The sequence below is a fragment of the Girardinichthys multiradiatus genome, chromosome 3 (genome assembly GCF_021462225.1).
Source record: "Girardinichthys multiradiatus isolate DD_20200921_A chromosome 3, DD_fGirMul_XY1, whole genome shotgun sequence".
NCBI lineage: Eukaryota > Metazoa > Chordata > Actinopteri > Cyprinodontiformes > Goodeidae > Girardinichthys > Girardinichthys multiradiatus.
Window position 1 is genome coordinate 20,206,897 of NC_061796.1, and position 22,091 is coordinate 20,228,987.

The following is a 22,091-nucleotide window of genomic DNA, read 5'->3' on the forward strand; positions in this document are numbered from 1 at the left end:
TGAAGGCCTCAGAAGTTTGTTAGAGATCATTAGTGAACAAACCGCATCATGAAGGCAAAGGAACTCAGCAGGTAGGTCTGGGGTAATATTGTGGAGAACTTTAAAACAGAGTTAGCAACAAAAGAATATCTAAAGGGCTATTCAATCTATTATTCAAAAAACAGAAAGAGCATTGCACATCTGAAATGTTACCAAATCATGACCATCTACTGAAACTGACACACCCAGGAAGAAGAGCGAAGAAGCAAAAAGGCCCATAGTACCTCTGTTGAAGCTGAATAAGAAGAACGAAGAACTTATCCTGGTTTAGAAGTGTGAGGCAGACAAAACAACAAAATCTTGTTCTGTTGCTTTAAAATCTACAGACAAGCAATATTCTCAGTGGAACGACAGCAAAACTATCAAAATTCCCTTATGTGATGGAATAATACCTGCAGATGTGTTAACTCGCCTAACCCTCTTTTACATTTGACTCAACTGTTTATTAACCAATTATGAAAATGTTCTAGATCCATGTGCAGTCAAAAGTAGTAAGTACTAGTGTAAACACAAGCAAAACAAACTTATTATGGTCCTGTTGTTTAATTTACTGGGAACCACATACTGGGATAGACTCTATAATGGCTCATGCCACCTTTCCCTGAGGCCATAGACACACATCCCCTGACAAAGAATAAAAACACTATGCACGCCAACGGCAATCACAAACATATATGTCAAGAAAAAGTATCATGTCATCGAAACGTTAAAAGCATTTATTGCTGGGTTACATCATCAATAATAAATGCATTATGTCATGGGTATAACTGGGACAACAGTGGCTGATAGTGAAATTCAAGCCACACAAACAAGGCTAGATGCTTAACAACTATTGTAAGTGAAAGGTGAGCCGCAGGAATTGAAGATCCAGTGTTGTCTGTAACGTCTCATCTACTCATCTCATCTACAATGAGGAGAAAGTGCTTCAAGCTTGGGCGATGCTAGACTGTCAGGCAGCAACATTATTAAAATAGCAATAAATCACTTACTGGCCTTTTATTAGACTAAGATACAGCACCCTCCGCATTCATTGGAACTTCTGGCGTAAAAAGCCTGAAATATCAGTAGTATTAACAGGTTTAAGCAAAACTCGACCTTTAATTAAAAAAATGTTTTAGTTGTATTTAAAAAAAATTCTAGTGACACCCCCCTAAAAAATATTGAATCAGAGAAAAAATGTAACTGAAGCTTTTTTTAATGCACCCTTTACTGTTTTAAGTTGATCATACTGTTTAGAAACTCAGAGGCCTTTTTCTCTTTGCCACTCTTCAAAATGGGAAAAGTAAGAGAACATTCTATTCTAGCAAGGCAAATGTGTGTTGATCACCATAAGTCAGGAATTATAATAACTACTGCTGGAACTATAATGAAGAAGATCACACAAGGACCCATGTCTATCTTGCCACCAGGCACACTGAGGAGGGTAAGGGAGCGACAAAAGTACAGTAGCTAATTTTGTCAGTGAGATTAAGCTACTGAAATAAAAGGTACATTTATTTCAAGGCTTTTTACACATCTTGAACAGGGGGACCAATAAATGTTGAGGGTTCTGTACATAGAGTTTATTTTATCAGTTCTTTCCTGGGTCACAAAACATAAACTGCTACTGTCTTGGTGGTATTGTTTCATTTATCTACTTGTTAAGAAGCATCTCTCAGAGGGCCCAAAACAGCAACTGCTTCGATCTCCACCAGTCCACCCTGGAGGGAGACAGCACAGTTGGCTTTCAGAGAGCTATCAGTTTCAAATCAGCACGAATCAACAAAACGTCTTTAAAAAATACTCACTCTGGGAAGTGCCGCTACCTGATAGGCAGCTCGGGCTGGGAAGTTGGTACTGAAAACTACAGAAGGAAGCTCAATTAGGGTGTTGTGCGAAATTCAGTTCCTCTTAAATAATCTGTTCCCTTGGTCACACAGCCATGGTTACACCATGGGGGCACTACATGCATTTTTACATATACATTACCAGTCAAAAGGTTTTTGATGCAGTATCCCCCCTAATAGGCCCTCTGTTTTCATGACTAAATACATTGTAGGTTCTCACCAAAGGCAACAAAACTGTGAATGAACACATGGAATTATATAGTAAACATAAAGTGTGAAATAACTCTAAACATTTTTATATTTTAGATTCTTACAAAGTATCCACCCTTTGCTCTGATTGCTGCTTTTCTCCCTTTGCATTCTCTCCCTGAGCTTCATGAGGTGGTCACCTGAAATGGTTTTCCAAAGAGTCTTGAAAGAACTTCCCAGACGTTCATTGAGAGACGGCCAGAGGTTAATATTTCAGTCATTACAGCAAAGGGCGGCTACTTTAAGAAATCTAAAATATAAAACATAAGTAAAGATCTATACAAATTTTGGTTTGCTACATAATTGCATATGTGTTCATTCACAGTTTTGATGCCTTCAGTGATGATCTACATACAATGTATATAGTCATAAAAATAAAGAAATCCATTAAATGAGAAAGTATGTCTCAAACTTTTGACCGGTAGTGTGTGTATTTCCTCAGAGTTCTTTAGGTTTAAGTATGGGTCCTGTGAGGTTAGGGTTAGTGGATAGCAGACTGGTGAGGAGAAACGGCTTGTGTGAGGCAAGAACACGGTGGTCACAGAAGGAGGGCAACACATTATTTCAGGAGAAATTAATTTTGCACAAGCGCACATGCAGACATGCATCAAGTAGGTCTCAAATTGTTTTTTTTTGTTTTTTTTATGAACGTTTTATACATTCAAAAAACAAATGAGTAATGAAACACTGGCAAAAAGTATCTTTTAAAAAAAAAACACCAAAAACTAACCAACTATGCCCATATGATGTGAAATTTTCATCTGCATGGTTTCCATAATAAAGTGACTCATTTGCTATCATGGACTGGTATCAAAAAGTGTTATCAGTCTGAATTAGCAACGCACATTAAACACTACATTACACAGTGCAGGAAGATTTATTTATAGTGGAGGGATGTTAACATGCTTAGAGTATGATTAGCATGTAGTGCCTTGCACAAGTATTCATACCACTTAAACTTTTTCACATTTTGTCGCAGTACAATCACAAACCTCATCGTATTTTATTGGGATTCTATGAGAGGGAAGGAAAATGGGATAAATCTAGTTAGCCCCGGTGAGTCAATACTTTGTAGAACCTGCAACTACAAGCTGCAAGTCTTTTAGTGTATGTCTTTGTCATGCACATATAAAGACTGACATTTTCTCCATTCATTTTTTTCCAAAATATCTCAATCCTAGGGTGTATGGAGAGCCTCTGTGAACAGCAGTTTTCAAGTCTTGCCACAGACTCTCGATTGGATATAGGTCTGGACTTTAACTGGTTTATTCTATATATTATATTAACACATGAACATGAAGTGATCTAGACCATTCCATTGTAGCTCCGGCTGTATGTTTATTACTGTTGTCCTGCAGTGTCCACTGTGTGGCTTGTAGAAAACTGCAAATAGACCTTCTTATAGCTTACTTTCGACAATGGTTTTCTTCTTGCTACTCTTAAGGCCAGATTTTTGGAGTGCAAAACTAATAGTTGTGCTGTGGAAGCATTCTTCCACCTGGCCTATGCGGCCTTTATAGAATACAAATGCACATCACACTTTTCAGTTTTATTTGTAAAACATATCAATAGCTATGTATCATTTTCCTCTCACTTCAGTTATACCTTAGTTTGCATTTAAGCACATACAATCCCAATAAAAGACAGTGGATTTTTTGGTTGTAATGTGCAACAATGTGCAACAAAATGTGCAAAAGGTCAAGGAGTATAAATACTTTTCCAGTGTGTGTTCTTTACATTAAAGCAGCCCAGCCCCTGCCACTTTTACTTTTTCTTTAAATGAAATATATAGGGGAGGTTTTGTTGTCTTTAGGCAGTGACAGGTAACACATTGTCTGGTATTTAGATGAAGCTTAATCCACTGACAGCAGCAGCTCAGATTTCACTCAGCTAAGTGACTCAGGAAACTTCAACAGCCCGTGTACTCATCTTCTGTCAAAGTCACACAGTTTCTCAGTAGCATTCTCACATGTAGTATGCACCTGCTTAGGAACATCCTATACTAATTTAGAATACTTAGTGGCACGTTTATTTATTCTCTTTTATTCAAGGATTTGCTTAAACCAAAGGGGTAAAACCAAGCTTGGAAAGTGGGACATCATGTTAAAAAACCAATATGTCCTCCTGAGTGATGCAAGCTGTTAGGTTATACTGACACCCAGTGGCCAACTATTGATAAGATGGAAATGATGGCATTTTGCAGAGTTTAACCTTTCAGAAATCTAGACTCTAATGATTGCTAGTTTGCTACATTATTATACTTACACTGCTTGTAAACATCATTGACATTTACAAAATCGTTCATGTTGGCTAACAACACTGTGGTTTTGACAACTGCAAAATAAAAGAAAAAAAATACAAGTGAAATACATAAACTGGTTTTGAACAAAGGTAAAAACAAATATTATTATTCAACTAATGTTTCTCTCACCGTTCTCATAGCTGCAGCCAGCTGCTTTAAGAATTTCACCCATATTCACAAGAGCCTAAAAAAAATTCACAGCACAAAGTCCATAACAGTGCACCCAGCACTTTAAATATTGATTCAACTTTCACGTGTCTCAATTATGAGAGCCAAAAACATTGAAGAACTAAGATTTATCAAGATGTTGCTTATAGTCATGTTTTACCTGATAGGGTATTTCCAATCTATTTAAATCTTTGTGATTCATTGTACTGAATGAATGAGAAGTGACAGACATTTGTGAGGCGTCACCTGTCTGGTTTGTGTCTGAACACCACCTTCCACCAGCTGTCCACTGGCAGGATCCATCCCCAGCTGCCCAGATATGTACATGGTCCGATCAACCACCACTGCTTGGCTTGAACACATAAACAACAAATAAGACATACCTGCAGTGCAATAAAGGCTATGTGTAACTTTGTCCTGCTGTCCAACTTTTCTCCCTAATCGGTTTCTTGAGGTAAAAAAGACCACGTAACCAACTGATCCCATTAATATTTGACAATTTTGAATAAGAATTCTGCTTTAAATAATTGTTTCTGCTTCATCTAGTTGTTGAAGATTAGTGCCTCCTAACATTCTAGAATACTATGCTTTGCAAAAGTATTTACACACTGTCAACTTTTCTAATTTTATCTCATAACAAGCACAAACGTCATTGTATTATATGTGTATTATACGACGCAGATCAACATAAACTAGTGCATAGATGTGAAACAGAAAGAAAAGGCATGGATTTAAAATGGATAAAAATATGTGGTACTCAGACTAATTTCACTCCTATACTCCTAAATAAAATCCAGTCTTTCCTTCTGAAGACGTATGGATACTTTTGCAAAGCACTGTCCTGATCATACAAGTTACAACAAACTGCAGCTTTTCAAAGATTTTCATTTCACCCAAAAGGTGCAGTAACCTTATTTAAAACATTTCGTCAAATTGTTTCTTTTTGTGGCGCAACCCGGCCGTGGATAAGCAGAGGACAATGAATGCAATAAATCAGGTAATAGGGTATACATATCCCTAAACTCAAACCTGGGAGCAAAACATGTTCAACCTGTAAATAGCTCTCTGGGGGTAAAGTGCAAAATCTACAATGTGCACTTTGCTCAAAAAGGCTACTTCTTAAAGGAATATGAATAAAAACCACTTCTATTTGCATTGTGATTGCAATCCACTGTACTATTAGAATACATGATAAGAAATCAATAGGTAGTCAGTGAACTTCCAATGTATTTCTCCTACCATATGGGCCGTAGTGCTGCAGCTCTAAAGTTTAACCCTGGCTGATCAGACTCCTCTCACCTGTAGGGGCCGATCGCAGCCGGAGCTTTAGCTGTGTTGATGATCCTCCTGATCAGCGCAGCCATTTTTCCAAAGTATTAACTGACCCAAGAGAGTGAAACATGCAGTTTAACAGGCAACCGAGAGGCGAGCAGCTGACACAAGAGCGTCACATTTTCTTTACCGTAAACAACGTGCTATCTGCGCGCCATGAAGAAGCAAATACAAACCGTGTGGTTGTGGCCCGCACAAATGCGTGTACACGCATGCATAATTATTCCGTTAATCATTTCAATTTAATTTTATTGTTACTACATATTAAATGTGTACCGGGTAAGAAGGCATTATTTTGTTGCGTCTAGTCGCTACATATGCTATGACCCCTCCCCTGAAAACCCGGAAGCAAACAAGAACGCTAACTAGCATGAGGAAGACTCACATGGTGGCTAACAGCAGGAGGAGAGCGGCCTCGGGAATTGTTTGACTTATACAAACCCTATGGTAACAGTATTACTATTATGGGTAACATGTTACATTTTTGGAGAGAACGGTTAAAGTTCTAGTTTTAACAAAAAATGCTAACCTTATCCGTAGCAATGGAGCTAACCAGCTAAAGCAGTCGCAGTCTTGTCAGTCATTGAGCTCTGCCTTCTGGTTTTCTACAGAACATGTCAGCAGCTAAAGCCAAAATGCGTGAGAAGAAGATGAGGAACCAGCCTGCCAGCGTGCAGTATCCGGAGAGCAGCACAGAGTATGGTGGAGGCGCAGACCATCCTGTCACTGGTACTCTCAGCTCACTGCGTGCATACCATCATCTCTGTTGTAGACCATTCATTTCTCAGAGGCCAGTTAAATCTTATGAATTTATGGGATCGATCAATGCCAAACTGGATTCTGCATCAGTGTTTCATGTGTAAAATGAGAGCAAAAACACTGCAGGGACTTGTGGTGAAAATGCTCGCCATATGCGGCAAGTAGCCTATCCCAGCAGTTAGCTTCACCTTGCCTGAACCTGCAGAACAGCCTCCATCATCATCTTTTCAGTCAACAGCAGAAATGAGTCAGACAAACAATCTGTGAGCAAATGTTAATGATAAGCTCTTCAGAATGTATGCAGTGGCTAATAACTGGTAAATCACTTGAAACACTGAAGATTGAAGCCCTCACAGCTCAAAAGTGACTCGAATGCTTCAGAATCTGTCGAAGGTTGTCCCTCTGCCATAATGTTTAGTTATACCAGCTAATCAGCTAGATACACACAGAGCAGAATTGGCAGTTTTGTCCTTTGGTGTGCTTTTACATATTTTTGCTCTTTGTGAAGTCATGTAGTTGAAAAGCAGGGTCTTTAACCCAGCTGTAATAACATAAGCAGTGTGCATTTGTTAATGAAAAGAAAAAAATATCTCTAATATGCTCCATCAAGAAAGATGAAGAGCTAATGTTCTCCTCATAGGTGTACTGTGTCTTAGACATTGAGAAATGTAGTAAACAACGTTCTTTTTCCCCAGGTGGTGGTCAATCGAATGTGCGTCCTTTCTCAAAGAGGCAGAGGGCACCTCCCAACAGGAGCGGATGGGTTCGTGGACATCAGAAAGATGGTGGTGGTTATGCCAGAGAGATGCCCAAGTACATCACTGGTAAACATGTCTTATTGCAAACTTACGCTTTCTTTCTCTTTACTGTGTTATTGAGCTATTTCATTAATGGGGTTTTTGTGCTTTAGATAACAGAAAATCACATTGCAGCTTGCATAATTTCATTTGGTGATGTCTTATTTTGTGAGACTGAAGAAGTTGAGCCACAGAGATAAAGAAAACCTTATTATATGTTGATCATCCAGAAATGTATCATGGGATGGACATTATTTAGAAATCAGTTTTGCTATCCTATCTCCCTGCCTAGCTGGAGCTTTTGCCAGGGCCAGAGCTGCAGAAGTGAGTGCCATGCTGAAAGCGGTCACTAAGACAACGGCTAGCAGCCACGTGTTTCAGACTCTTCCCAAACACATGAGACGAAGGGCCATGAGCCACAACACCAAGCGGCTCCCTCGCAGACTGAGAGACGTGGCCAACAGAATGGTAACCTCCAAGGCCTATTTTACACTTTCTGTTGTTATTTGCAGAAAAATTGTCTGAACACCCCTCGCTGACATCCTGCTTAACGTTCTCCTCTAGAGGGAAAAGAGCCTCCTGGCCAGCTCTAAGAAGAAGAAGGAACCAGCAAAGAGCAAAAGCCGTAAGGCCCGGCGGCGCCACGGGAACCTGCTGCTGGAGTTCAACCGGCGCCAGCGGAAGAACATCTGGCTGGAGACGCACATCTGGCACGCCAAGCGCTTCCACATGGTTAAGAAGTGGGGCTACTGTCTCGGGGACAGGCCCACATACAAATGCTACCGACCATGCTACAGAGCAATGAGCAGCCACTGCCTCCTGCAGGTAACCACAAAGAACAAGTTGTTGTTTTGGTTTATATAGTGGATTTAAGAGGATTTAATTTTTAACCTTTTATGTTTTGTCAACTCAGGATCTTTCTTATTACTGCTGCATAGAGTTAAAGGGGGAGGAAGACAAGCTGCTGGCTGCTCTGTCACAGCTGACATCCAAGGAGGGTGGTAAGATCAAATCTGTTTTCCTTATTTCCTCCTGAAATTTATGGTGGCCTATTGATGATCTATTCTTACTTAGTCTAAATTTGTATGTTTAGATCCCGTTGTGCCATTTTTCTTTCTAGGTCCCACATTTGCTGCAGCCATGTGCCTGTCAGGGGGCCGACAGGGCAGCGTCACAGTGCACAGAGCGGGCCAGTACCCTTCCCAGCCCCTGGGACCTGTTACCTACCTCTGGAGACCACAAACAGCGGGGTTAACCCACAGACAGCTGTGGATCTGGGCTCATCCCACTCTGAAGCAGGTATGACGAGTCTTCAAGTGGTGTTTGTTGTTGTATTACCAGTATTGAGTCAGTACAGAGGTGGTTTAATTTAATGTGTCCTGTATTCAGGATCTTCTCCCTGAATTACAAAGTGTGTGCCTATGTTCTGAGGCCGTGGTGACCCCAGTTGAACCGGAGGTCTCGTGTGCAGAGGCTGATCTGACCGTACAGGTAGAAGCACAGTCTGAAAACATCTCTGACAACAAGCTGAAACCTGGAGCCAAGAGAAAGAGGAGCCGTAAGGATGCCAGTGAACCTGCTGAAAAGAAGATTCTGGGAGACGGAACCAGATTACCCAGCACCCCGGTTACCTGGAAGTCCAGCTCAACTGGAATAGTTATAAAGTAAGCGTTCAAGTTTGATTTAAAGTTAAACCGGGGAGATTCTATGCAAAATAAAAGTAAGGATTATTATGTTTATCAATGATGAGACGAATAGTTTTCTTCTGTGTAAATGTGTTTCAGCGATCTCACAATGGAGATTGTACGCTATCGACTGATTGGACCTCAGTCTCATTCTGTGCTGGCAGAAACTTTGGAAGCAGCTACAGTCTGTGATGCAAGCATGGTGGTGAAATCAGCTTCAGATGCCTCTAAAGTAGAATTTTTCTTCTCACTCTGAAAAACTGAAAGGATTTATGTTTTTGTTTTTAAGGAACGGAAGTCACCTTTCCTCTGGTGGCCTCAGCACTGCAAAGATCAGAGCAATATAAGTCTTCATCAGCAACAAACAGATGTCTTTGATTTACTGAAAGGTGTGTGTATGTGTTTTCCTCTTTTTACCCCTTTTTACTTATTTTACCAGGTTGCTTAATGTGTGTTTTTGCTTGTTGGTTTAACTCATCCAGGTATCTGTTCAACTGGAGAACTCCCCCCAGGAACAGTGCTGGGGTTGACTGTGGATGACCCCAGACTAACTTTACCACAAAAGAAGGTTAAAGCTGTGCCCTTTGTGAGCCAGGCCCAAGGTAAAATCTGACCATCTGGAAAGACAAAACACAGCTTTTTGCTTTGAATGTACCATAAACAGTACATGAACTGGATTTTATTGTCCAAGGGAAAACTAACCCAAAAAAATCCAAACAGATCCTAATTACCCAATTGGTCTCTTGGCTTCAGTCTCGAGGTTGCTGCAGCGAGTACACATATGGTTCTGTGCTCTGGGGGGCCTCTGCCTGGCCATGCAGATGTTCCAGGTTCGAATCCTGGCAGGACCCTGTACTCTAAACTGAACCTCTGTGATTGACAGCAGCTCATTGGCTGATTTTTGTGGCCTTGAATAGATAAAGTGGGCTTTTGAGCCCATCCGTGTGATTCACACAAACACAAGAGCAAGAAACATGTGTTAACGATTTAAGAAAAAGAACATTCTTCATTGTTATTGCTATTCGGCCTGTATAATTATAAAACCATTTCTTAGAAATTTTCATCTATTTACCCATTATGGTCTGATGTGACATACACAGGTCAAAAAATGCTACGTGCCAAGGTAAACTTGGCACGTAGCATTTTTCTTCCCTGAAGTAACTGTTCTCATGGAAAAGTAGGAATATGTCCACATAAACAATGTAGGGAACCCAAAGTACTGTGTGTATATAAATGTGTGTGCCCTTTAGACCAAATCCCTTGACAATGTGGTTAATTTACAAATAAGTCTCTGATGAAAAAACACGTATGGAGTCACTGCTCCTTCAGTTGTTTTACTTTTAGTAAAAAAGTAGGAATAATGGGCGCGGCGCTGATGGTGTAGGGGTTAAGCGTGCGACCATATACGGAGGTTACAGTCCTCAAAGCAGCCGTCCCGGGTTCGAGTCCCGGACACGGCGACATTTGCCAAATGCCTCCCCCTCTCTCTACCCCTCTTTCCTGTCTGCCTACTGTCAAAAAATGAAAAATAAAGGCCACTAGTGCTGAAATAATATCTTTAAAAAAGTATGAATAATCAGTAATCACACTAGCTAGTGTTCTTGCTGTTCAAAACATACTTCAAAATGAAATGCCAGTGTTGTAATTAAAGTCAGCACATCCTTTTTACGGATTAAGTATGGAAAAATATGGGTCCACTTAATGTTCAGGAATAATTTATGGAATCGTCCCGTTTTTTGCATCTGTAAGACGGATCCATGCACAAGTGTCATTATGCAAATAATTATACAGTTAGAGAGGGCTTCCAGACCTTTAATAAGCCTTTGAAGGTGGCTGATTCACAGGGAACATGGTCCACAGGAGGAACCATTCTTCAGCAAAATGTTCTGTTTGTAGAAGGGAAACATTCAGGTGGAGCAGTGAAGACATTATGACAAAACTCAAAGAAATCTGCCTTGAAAATAGAAACTGCTTGTCAAATGGTAAATGGCCTGCACTTGTATAGCGCTTTATCAAATCCAAGGACCCCAAAGTGCTTTACACTACAATCAGTCATCTATCCATTCATCAACACATTCACACACTGACGGTGGTAGGCTGTGTAGTTACAGCTGCCTCTGACCCCCATCAGGTGACGAGGCAGGACACGACTGGTGGGTTGCCGGTTCGAACCGGCAACCCACCTTAGCCATCGTCTCCCCAAAAGAAATAAAAGACAAATGAGAATCAAGGTTAGAGTGAACTGTAAGAAATCAGCTGACAAAAGTGTATTTATGTACAGAAAAACTGAACAAACCATTATTAATCGCTAACCATAGGAGAACAAAGGAAGCAGTCACGCACTGTGGATGATAGGATTCAATGATGAATCCTGAATCTGATTTGTCCAAGGAGGAGCTCAAGCATTAGTGTGATGCCATCCCATTAAAAATGATGCAACCTGATCATTGGAGACTTGTTTTTTCATGTATTTAATCCATGCCTCAAAAACCATTCAAGCTTTCAGAAGGAGGAACGTTTTCCCTCAACATCGATTGCTTAAATATTTACCTTTTACTTGATCTGGAAAAATCCTGTGTGAATGAATACAATAATGTTTTTTGTCTCTTTTTATTTATTTTTTAACAACCAGACTGCACATCCTTCAAGAGAATGATTCCATGTTTTTCCCTCGGGTTGTTTAATGATTTAACTTTTAATAAAACAAAACCCTTTTACCATGGACTCTACTTTGGCTGACCCCACTCCACTCATCCCATTTTACGACCGTTTCCATGACTGGCTTTTCCGTCCCGTAATAGCTTTTTTTGGTACCTGTTCTGCGGCAGGTCCCCTTGGGGCTGAGCCAGAATGAAACAGACTGCTGTTCAGTGATTGGCTGTAGGCGGGGTCAGCCATATGAGTCCATGAGCAGAAAAACAACCCCCATTTTCCAAAACCTGCTACACTACAGGCAACCAGTAAGTCTAACCCTTGCTGCAGCAGTGAGGTCTGGGCTTTTCTGTGCATCATAGGGGACTACAATATTCGGCGGCAGCTACGTGGTGTCTCGGAAAAATGACGACACACATTTTGGTGTCATGGTTATGAACCACAGCACAAGATGCTGAGTCAATGGAAAAACAACAGGTCGAGCGGAGTGAAGCTGTTCGGTGCTGGAACCAAAAATAAAAAAGAGGCAATGAGAAAAACATCAGGGCAAGGTGGTTCTACCTAGATGGACAACCTTTTTGCTAAGAACCTTTTTTGTTATCAATAGATGATATTTTCTCTCTGCAGTCATATTCTAAGATGAAAATGGCAAAAAATGTCTGGCTGTCTGGCCATGTTTGCAGCTGATTGGCTGGATCTTTCTCTGTAGTGCAGTATATTAGGACCATTAGTTGGGGTGATCCTGCTCTGCAGTATCTGTTAATCAGCTCTAGTGTATCATTGTGCACGTCCGAAATGCTGACACATCAGCCTGTTACAATTGCAGGAGGTGGTTGAATCCTATAAATATCTGGGAGTCCACCACAACAACAAACTGGACTGGTATTAAAAAGGACTGAGCAGACTGTCTTCTCAGAAAACTAAAATCATTTCATGTATGCAGTTGCATATTTTCTATCAATCTGTTGTGGCCAGTGTTGTATGCTTTAGTGTTTTTTGTTGGGGGAACAGCATCATTGTGCGGGATTCACACTTTATAAATACCACTAGTATGACTAATACTATGGTAGTGTTTTGGTGTGTATTTGAGTTTATGGTCTTGTGATTTTTATGTGCCGCCGGATGCGAATTTCCCCTGTGGGGATTAATAAAGTATTTTTATTACTATTATTACAGTAATGATAGTTTGTCTAAGCAAAAATAGAGTGGTGAGCATTTCCGTTGACCATGTTCGACTCGGTGGGTTCTGTTGCACTGCATTCAGCTTTCTGTTTAGGAATGTTCCTGGATTCCTGCCTTTCCTCACGCTAGTGGAGCTGCCCTCACAGGACCATACTCTGCGTTTGTGTGTTTCTTCAGAAGCTGACGAAGAGAAGAGGCGTGAGCTGATGATGCGAGGAGTACCACAGCAGTGCTGTCAGAGTTTCCTGTGGGATCAGTCTGTTCGGGACAACGTCACTGACAACAAGATATCCGAGCAGGTGCCAATCAGAAATGTCACCTGAATATCGATTCAGTTTCTTCTTAATTGTGTTCTTGCTGTTTGCATGCCACCATGTGCGTCTTAGATGCATTCAAAAGCCTCCCTCTTACCTGAAGCGTTTTCTGTGTGCTGGCTGTAGGAGTTGAACCGCACGAAGAGTGAATTGCTGGTGCCAGGCTCCAGGCTGAGCCCCACTCCCCCACAGGGCCGAGTCCCCATTTTACTGGTTCATCAGCCTGGCAAGCAGGTGGGAAATGAGCTGAACTCCTGGGGGGCTGGATGGGACCTGCTCCTTCCTAAAGGATGGGGGATGGCCTTCTGGATCCCGCTGGTAGGTAGCATGAATCCAACTGAACAAGGCAAGGTGTTTTGCTGAAAGCTTGGGTTAAATAGAATGCTGGGACTGTATATTGTTGTGTGGTGGAGCTTGGGTGCTGTAAAAGCTGTCAATAGGATTTGCTCTGCTGATTTTGGTGTGATTTAAAGTGATCTTTAAAAGTTGTCCCTTTGCCTTTTCACATAAACAAATGTAAGTCTTTTAAACACTGAATAGTTGTTCCATCACAAAGGTCAGCTGTTAAATTTCTGTGCTTGTTTCCTCAACAAAATCCAATAATGTGTCATATTCAATTTTTATGAGCACAATGAGTTTAATGCAAGTAATCTCATAGCCTGGACAATAGTAGAAATGTTCCCAGATACAGCGAGAGCTGCAGCTTGTTTTGTCTTTCATTTGTGTTCTTTGGCAGCGCATCAGTTCTGTCAAACAGTGTAATATGGCAATTTATCAGAAACATCCATATGTTCTCAACTTCTTCCTGTTTGTCTTCAACCATATGAGCTTTGTTGGAAATCTATAAACACTCAATATTTACAGTCTTCTGACAGGCCATAATGTTTTACAAGTAACTGGAGATTTTTGCAACTGATCCGCATAGAGGAGTTGGTCTGAATGACATGGTGTTTAATAGATTTGATTAAAAAAAAAATGAACATAAGTGATCAGAAGCAGTTTGTTTACAAGACTCTTAACATTACTATCAGATTGACAGGTATTTATTCACTGTTTAACATTACAAGGACTTGAACGTGTCACAATCAGCATCATGATAGTTACTCACAATGTATGATGGATCTTAAAGTGCATGATTTTGAATTTCATTAGACTGATCAGAAAGTGATGTCAAGTTTGTTTATATAGCGCTTTTCAGCAACAAGACACTCAAAGCGCTATCAGTCCAACAATAAATGGACAACGTGCTAAGGATATTAATGCTCTTATTATGAGAGTTAGGCTCTTAAAGAGAGAGTAGAATGAGGAAAATTAGATAGCTGTGAAAAAAGGAGACAATCAGACATCCATCATAGAAATACAGTGGCTTGTAAAAGTATTCATACCCCTTGAACATTTCCACATATTGTCAGGTTTCAACCACAAATCGTTCCCCTTCATAATTGTATATCACTTTGGGTTGGTCTTTTACATGAAATTCCAATAAAATATATGTATGTTTGTGGTTGTAACGTGGCAGTATGTGGAAAAGTTCAAGGAGTATGAATACATTTACAAGCCACTGTTGCTACTTCCTATGATTTTCCCAGAAGAATTTGTACTCTGTTTTATATTGTTATAAGTCAGCTTTAGCTTGAAAGCTACATAGGCGGTCGGTGAGTCACTGAAGGATCGAGGACCATTGGCAGTCTGTTGTCCCTCAGTTTGACGGACACGCAGATGACAGACTTGTAATTCTTTTCTGATGAAAGATTTTACAATATGAGCCTGGCTTAATAAGCTGTGGATTTTATTCTATTAAGACAATTCCAGGAATTACATTGTCTGCATGGAACTAAAAAGTAGTGTAATTTATTTATTAGTTTTATTTTTTTAAAAGGTTTTTATATTAGTGCCAAAAATAATGTGTTTTTTTTTTTTAAACTTATTTAATCTCTCACTCTCTTGTTCCATGCCCCTCCAGGTGTACAGAGGGGTTCGTGTAGCCGGGCTGCACATGAGTCTGAAACACTCTCAGAACAAAGCGGCTCCCCACTTTCCCCACGACTATCCGGACTGTCCTGCTGGAGCCCGTTTTCAGGAGGAGCAGGAGGCAGAGTTTCTGGACAAATTTAGAAGGTCAGCTGAAGGTTGAGTCCTGGAGGGAACCAAAATATCTGTGCTGCTTGAATTGAATGCATTTTCAGGGATGTCTTGTGCTGCCGGTTTATTTTCAAGTTTATAATATCACACCTCCAATATGTAAGGCTGCAGATATGTTTAAATATTTTCCCATAATTTGAGTCTAACACTACTGATTTGTTTTATTTAGTGCATTTTAGGTAAGATGATAACAGAATATAATGGCTCTAAAAATCTGTGTCTTGAAATGAAAGGCAACATTAACTGATCTACATCAAGATGTAAGGCTGTCAGCAGGTTGGAGTTGCTAGGATAAAGGGAGCTTTTTTTGTGTGACCCCTGTTTACATTAAGCAGAACTTCCTCAATATGCTGATGAGATGTTAAAAATGCTGCCTGTACTCAGCAATCATGATACCTAACAACAAAACCTGGCAGGGTTTTCCCTCTCAGTCTGACAAGGGTATGACCTTTCAACCTCTCCCTCAGGCGTCCGCCAGCCAAGAGGACCAATTACATTAAACATGGCTGTCTGGCTCCTTTTCGTTGCCCTTGGCAACAGCTGGCAGAGGAGTGGGAGCTCCTGACAACGGAAGGAGGAGCGGAGGGGAAAGGATATGGGCAGACTGAAAGCACAACAAAAACCGATGTGATAGAGGAGGTGACATCACAGCAAAATATAGCTGCAACTAATCCTCCGAGCTGCTTCAATGTTCTGAGGTAAATGTGTTGGTGCATCTTATTTATGGTGCTTCAAGCTGAAGTACTCATAGCTCTTGAACATTTCCACATTACGTCACAGTTCAACCACACACCTCATTGCATCTTATTGGGACTTTGTGACAGACCAACAGAACGCATAACTGCCAAGTTAAATAAAATGGATACATAGTTTCAAATTGCCTTGGTATGGCATATGTTTGTATTCAACCCTTACTACTCTTATACCTCTAAATGAAATCCAGTACAACCAGCTGCCTACTTAGTATAATACAGTCCACCTGTGTAACCTAATACACACACTATAAATCTAGCTGTTCTGTGAGAGCCAGGTTAATAAGTTCATAAGTTATAAAACAATATCTAAAGCTTTGAACATCGCATGAAACATTATTCAGTCCATCATCCAAAAACACTGCAAACTTGCTAAGACATGACCGTTCGTCTGAACTGACTGGCTAAGTAGAACCATACTCGGAGAAGCAGCCAAACCGCCCATGGTAACTCTGGAGGAGCTGGAGAGATGCACAGCTCAGGTGGTAGAATCTGTCCGCTAAACGGTCGTGCACCCCACAAATCTGCCCTGAATGGCAAGTGGCAAGAAGAAAGCCGTTGTTGAAACAAAAGCCATTAGAACCTCTGTTTGCCACAAGCCATGTAGGGTACCAGGCAAACATGTGGAAGGTGTTCTGGCCAGATTAGAGTAAATATTTACTTTTTACGTTTAAATTAAAAATGCCACGTGTTGTGAACTCTGGAGAGATAGGGAAGCTTTTTAGAGTTAATAGGAAAATATATGGAGCTAAATAAAACTCAATCCTGGAAGAAAACCTGTCCGAGCCTACAAAATACTTTGAGGCTGGGGCATAGCTTTACTATCAACTAGAGCTGCAATAGAATGGCTTAGATTAAAACATATTTATGTGGTACAATGTCCCAGTCAAAGTCCACACCTAAATCCAATAGTCTTTGACAAGACTTAAATTGATGTTCACACATCCTCTCCATCCAGTCTGACTGAGCTTGAGATATCCTGACACAAATCTGTGTTCAGATATGCAACGCTGGTGGACAGTAGTGATTCAAGTATTTATTCAAGGAGGCTGAATACAAATGTGCACCAGCAATTATTCACTACTTTGTGTTTGTGTACAATGAAAAAATAAATCCCAATATTATAAAATGTTTTGTAAAATGACAAAACGTGAAAAGGTTCAAGGGGTGTGAATACTAAATATATAACTATGAGCCCTGACTTTGGAGCCTTAAACTCCAGGGATATTTTTATTTAAGTTATCTTATGAGACATCAGCATAGCTTTTGACAGGCTTGATGCATGATGCTTCTCCAGTCAGACTCGCTGTCATAATGTCTCTGATGAGAAAAATCAAAGTGCATCCAGCCTTAAATTGCTGCAATACATCAGATTAATAGATAGGGAGAGTTACATTTATCCTCATGAAAGCAGCTTATAAGCTGAGAGTCATTTTAGAACTTTGTGAGGATAAATCGTTTAGTTTTACAGTCCATTGGTTACATTTTTGTTTTCTGGGTCATAAATTGAAAAATGTGTATCTCTCTCAGGGCACCTAATAAGGCCAGTGAAACGTATCCAGAATATTAACCACCTGTTGGTGTTCTAAATTCATACTGGTTATTTTGGGTTTTCCAGGAACAGAAAGTCTCTGAGGCTTCTCTCTGCCTGGTGCAGACCCACGGCATCGAAAGGAAAGAGGCAGCGCCCTGGGGCGGCGGTGCCTCCTCTCACTCCCTCGGCTGTGACATCTTTCAACGCTGCTCACAGAATGAGTCTGCTGTGGGTGCGCCTGACGCTGCTGTCTAAAGGGAATCCAGAAGCCCATGCCATGGTGTGTGTGCCGACTGCAGAAGACCTGAAGCTGTTTAGCAAGGACAAAGCAGGTAGTGGCCCCCAGGAGCCCCCTCACAAAGACCACTTTAAATCCAGAATTAACCGCAAAAAGAAGAGCTCCAAGAAAGCTGCTACGTCACTTTTTTCCACTGATGACCGGGCTTCAGACCCAATCACACCCAAAGACCCCCAGTCGTCTTCTGACCTCATCTTAGGGCTTTGGCCGGACCCTCTGCCAAGTGTCACATCTCATTGCTCTCGGGTGACTCTTGGCTGGATCACTCAAGGGGACTTCTCCCTGTCTGTGGGCTGTGGGGAGGCTCTTGGGTTCGTTAGTGTTGCTGGTCTACTTAATACTCTCCTCAACCAGCCAGTGGAACACAGAGGAAAGCTGCTGCTGCGCAACCCCACCTCCCTGCACTACCGCTTTGTTAAGCTCAACATCGACGTGTGACTGTAACAGCAGTGCCTGTACAGAACTGAATGCAAAAAAGGGAAAACAGTCTAAATGAGTCATAATGTCAATAAAAAGAGTCTAGTGCACCAGGCAACTGAATGCACGGTAAAAAACCCTGCGCCTTGACTGATGAATGGCAGAGTATGAGTGAAAGCACACAATCAAAATGTTGAAGTTTTAGTTGTGTATAATATACACCAAGGACCGTATCATTATTATTTCAACTAATTAGAAATGTTCGTCTATGCAGATTTCTGTTCATGACAATTCTTTGTCGGCGAGATCAAAGCTGCAAATGGAAGAATCACATTTCTGAAAAGAATTTGATCTCTAACTTGATTCTTTCACATCCTTTGTTAAAGTGTTTTGTGTTGAAAAGAAATGCCCGTCTTTAAGAGATGCCACTGCAGTGCAGAGCTTTTTGTTACAATAACGACGAATAAAAAACGAAATCATAAAGTTTGCTGAAAATGTTTCAACATTACTTGCCAAGATTGAACCCCTATCATAATTCATAATTGTGTTTTGGGGGGCAAGAAAATGGCCACTGAAGGACTGTTATATTGTAGAACGTCTCATTTTAAGACATGTAGAAGATGTTCTAGAATCTAGTCAGATGAACTTGCAAACTACACGCCAAGTGTGGCAAATGCTGGAAATCACTTTTAACGCACCATCCCTTTAGAGAAAGGCTAGAAAAGACTTGAGACCAGAGCAGAGGTTCACCTTCCAGCAGGACAACCCTAAACATGCAGGCAGAGCTACAATGGAGTGGTTTGGATAAAAGCATGTGTAGAAAGGTCCCATCAATATCTGATCTAGATCAAAGGGAGAATCTGTTGCAAGACGTGATTACTGCAGATCCCGTGTATCCTATTTGACTGAGCTTAAGCTGTTCAAAAATGTTTGGTCTTTAGATGTGCAAAGCTGGTGGAGAAATGCCATTAAACGACTGGCAGCTGCAATAGGGCTCAAAATTGGCTCAGAGTAGTGACTCTAGGGGGGCTGAATTTATTTGTAAAAGCAAAAACTTTTATTTTTCTTGCATTACAATTACATGCTGATTTGTCATAGTCTTATCCCATCTCAACAAAATACGTCAAAGTTTGTGGCTGTAACCTGACAAAATGTTACGTTACATGGGTGTCAACACTCCTTGAAGGCACTGTAACTGCTTTGAACTACAGGTACTTAAACTTAGTCTTCTTATAGTTACACTGCCATGAACTGTGGTTTCCCACATATCCCACAATGTGTAGGTGGCAGATAAGCGTTTGTTGCTTGGCAACACCACAGTTTGGTAGCGGTTCAGTCAAGCGTGCAGTCTGAGGTTTACCCGAGGTGAACATGGGCGGTGAAGCTGCATGCTTGTGCTTCTAGGACAAGTTATAAAAGACACTGGAGAGCGATCTTGGTGAAGCATGCTGCTGTATTTAAACACAACATCACAAAGTATTTACATTACACAAGACAGGAGGAGAGGTGAAAACACTACTTTAGAGTTTACTTTTTATATTTTTTAATTAGGTAAATGTACATCAGATCATTAAGGTGGAAAGGTAAACAAGTGCAATTAGGAGTCCTTTCCCACCAATAGAGGGCAGTAGTGCACTTATTTGGATGTATACCATAACCTCAGAATATTGAGACATCAAGTTTGGAACAGAAAACTGCTAAGTCTATTCACATGACAAAAATGTGTTGAACAGAAAGAAATCCAGTACTTATTTCAGCCAATGAGAAATCAGATATTTTTGTGCAATAGTTTAATTTTATTTCCAAATCATCTTTCCTTGTCAGGATATTAGACAATGGTGACAATTTCATTTTAAGAATGAACTCCCCATCTTTGCTGCTTTTAATAAGAGATTTAGTTGAACCCTGAAAAAGCTATGCATAAACTCCCAAACTGAGTGAAACAGCAGTCCAAACAGATGGAGATGGTTCCTATGAATCGTCTGTTTCACCAGCTCTGTTGCACATGAGTTTAGCTGCCAGTGATCCGTATGTTTGGGTCTTTGCCTCGGGCTGCACTTTGTCTATGTTCCTTCTCCCTGTGAACATAGATGGCACAGCTCATTAGATGGGACCCTGCTGCCAGGGTAACTCCAGCTAAACTCATTCTGTCTCTGTCTGATGTTACATTGTTTTTGTAAAAAGGAATAAGAGAGCAAAACTTACCAGGAACCCTGTCCATTGGAATAAAAGTGCGATCTTGTTGCTTTATCTGTGGTCTGTTTCGTGCTATCAGGAAGACCCCGATAAAGGACAGAAGACAACTGGGAGAGAGTTTCAGGGAAGATTAACACAAACACCTGCAGGTTTACTGCAGTATTTTAAGACCCAATGAGTGGTTATGTTTGCAAAAACTTACCCAAATAAGAACATAAAAATATTCAGCAAAGCCAGTCCTTCAAATTCCTGGTAAAATATTATCCCTGCAACAGGAAAAACCAGATTAAAATAAATTTGAGTAAAAACACCGAGGTTATTTCAGGTGTTCAGATATAAAGATGCCAAAAAATAGAAGCATATGTTCACAGGGAAGATGAGAGGAACTCTGTTTTTTTAATTGATGCACTATACAGATTGGTAGCAGTTAAAAAAAATTAACACAGTTACAATGCTGAGGACCAAGTAAAAAAAAACATTTTCGCTGGATCTGATTAACTTGCCAAAAGGCAGGCACAGACGTTTTCTTTATCCATTTCACTAGACTTAAATTAACTGCTGTGGCAATTAGGAGGTTAAAAACAAAACATTAATTTTCTTCATAGTGGAACTAAACTAATCTTAAGAGCGAAATCCGCCCACGGATGTTCTTGCTGATAAAATGCAGAAGCAATTTGTTGTTCTGTGGAGTCAATCGTTGTGATATTTGTGTGGGCAGAAACAGCAATAGTAATAAAAAAAGCTTTTTCACTTTACTTTCGCCTTTCACTAAGGGCGAGAGTAACTCAAAACAACACATCCTGTGACTCTTCCCCTTGTGACAGACCTGTCCCTGTGTAAAGATGGAGTAAAATGCTTGGAAAGAACTGACAACTCTACAACTGCTGTTTGTTGTTTGTAATTTGGACCGCTGGAACACTTTAGACCCTCAAATGTCACAGAACACAGGTGGAAATGTACTACGTGTGTCAGAAGAAGAAAAGGAAGACTGACACCAGTGACATCTAGACTTGTGTTTAAAATAATAGCAATGTGTTTGGAAAAAGTGAGTTGAGCTCAAAATGGTTAGAACCGCTTTTATTTTAATACAAGCAAAGGCACTGGGGACACTGCAAGAAAAATGTGTCAATTATGTGAATCTACATAAGTGATGAGAAAGGAATATTAGACTGTTTCCTGTGAATTGTTGAACTAATATTTAGAATGATCTGAGCTGGAATACTAACTGTATCTAGCTGATATTATCAGGGTAAATTTGTTATTGTGAATATGCAAGTTCCTGGTGGTGATTGCAGCACTTCATCTGAAAACACAGAGCTCAGGCAAAAGGAAATAAAAGTTTAAGTACCCTTCAATTATGAGACCCAAAACCATGGCCGTATTTTAATGAACGTTTCCAGGCCAGAGTGTAAAAATGGCCCCAGAAAGATGCCCCAGTTCTTGAAAA

General features: G+C 40.5%; 3 protein-coding genes across 7 annotated transcripts in view; 1 reads left to right on the forward strand and 2 right to left on the reverse strand.

The window, feature by feature from the left end:
* Positions 1-740: 740 nt before the first annotated feature.
* LOC124865932 (2-iminobutanoate/2-iminopropanoate deaminase-like) lies at positions 741-6,040 on the reverse strand. 2 transcript variants are annotated; one of them, XM_047361459.1, is made up of 7 exons: positions 5,884-6,040; positions 4,831-4,936; positions 4,546-4,600; positions 4,380-4,448; positions 1,827-1,882; positions 1,677-1,739; positions 741-943 (listed from the first exon to the last, which is right to left on the reverse strand). In XM_047361459.1, exons 1-6 carry the CDS (start codon positions 5,946-5,948, stop codon positions 1,680-1,682), a joined length of 411 nt encoding a protein of 136 aa, XP_047217415.1. In that variant the 5' UTR covers positions 5,949-6,040; the 3' UTR covers positions 741-943; positions 1,677-1,679. The 2 variants fall into 2 exon arrangements, with proteins under 2 accessions (XP_047217415.1, XP_047217413.1); XM_047361457.1 differs by having other exon boundaries at positions 741-1,739; positions 5,884-6,039.
* Positions 6,041-6,134: 94 nt separating this feature from the next.
* Positions 6,135-18,932, forward strand: pop1 (POP1 homolog, ribonuclease P/MRP subunit). Of its 2 annotated transcripts, none has more exons than XM_047361450.1 (16): positions 6,135-6,363; positions 6,528-6,645; positions 7,371-7,499; positions 7,765-7,940; positions 8,037-8,297; positions 8,386-8,473; positions 8,593-8,771; positions 8,862-9,136; positions 9,257-9,362; positions 9,447-9,546; positions 9,640-9,759; positions 13,169-13,290; positions 13,432-13,623; positions 15,269-15,423; positions 15,915-16,145; positions 17,818-18,932. In XM_047361450.1, the coding sequence occupies exons 1-16, from the start codon at positions 6,361-6,363 to the stop codon at positions 18,467-18,469; spliced, it is 2,907 nt and encodes a 968-aa protein (XP_047217406.1). In that variant the 5' UTR covers positions 6,135-6,360; the 3' UTR covers positions 18,470-18,932. The 2 variants fall into 2 exon arrangements, with proteins under 2 accessions (XP_047217406.1, XP_047217407.1); XM_047361451.1 differs by having other exon boundaries at positions 6,136-6,363; positions 9,257-9,359.
* Positions 18,933-19,883: 951 nt separating this feature from the next.
* Positions 19,884-22,091, reverse strand: part of LOC124865930 (NIPA-like protein 2) — a 43,640-nt gene continuing 41,432 nt past the window's right edge. For all 3 annotated transcript variants that reach the window (XM_047361454.1, XM_047361453.1, XM_047361455.1), the window contains 3 exons: positions 20,847-20,910; positions 20,654-20,751; positions 19,884-20,526 (listed from right to left, as the gene is read on the reverse strand). In XM_047361454.1, the coding sequence (XP_047217410.1) occupies positions 20,420-20,526; positions 20,654-20,751; positions 20,847-20,910 (269 nt within the window). In that variant the 3' untranslated portion in view covers positions 19,884-20,419. The remainder of the gene's footprint in view (positions 20,527-20,653; positions 20,752-20,846; positions 20,911-22,091) is intronic.

Excerpts from the sequence above, each read along its gene's own strand:
- LOC124865932 (XM_047361459.1), bottom strand. The coding sequence starts at position 5,948 with ATGGCTGCGCTGATCAGGAGGATCATCAACACAGCTAAAGCTCCGGCT. Across the intron at positions 4,449-4,545 it reads TGGCTGCAGCTATGAGAACG|TTGTCAAAACCACAGTGTTG; the intron begins GTGAGAGAAACA and ends TTTATTTTGCAG. Across the intron at positions 1,740-1,826 it reads AGGTAGCGGCACTTCCCAGA|GGTGGACTGGTGGAGATCGA; the intron begins GTGAGTATTTTT and ends GTCTCCCTCCAG.
- pop1 (XM_047361450.1), top strand. Across the intron at positions 6,646-7,370 it reads CGCAGACCATCCTGTCACTG|GTGGTGGTCAATCGAATGTG; the intron begins GTACTCTCAGCT and ends CTTTTTCCCCAG. Across the intron at positions 9,363-9,446 it reads TCTGTGATGCAAGCATGGTG|GAACGGAAGTCACCTTTCCT; the intron begins GTGAAATCAGCT and ends TTTGTTTTTAAG.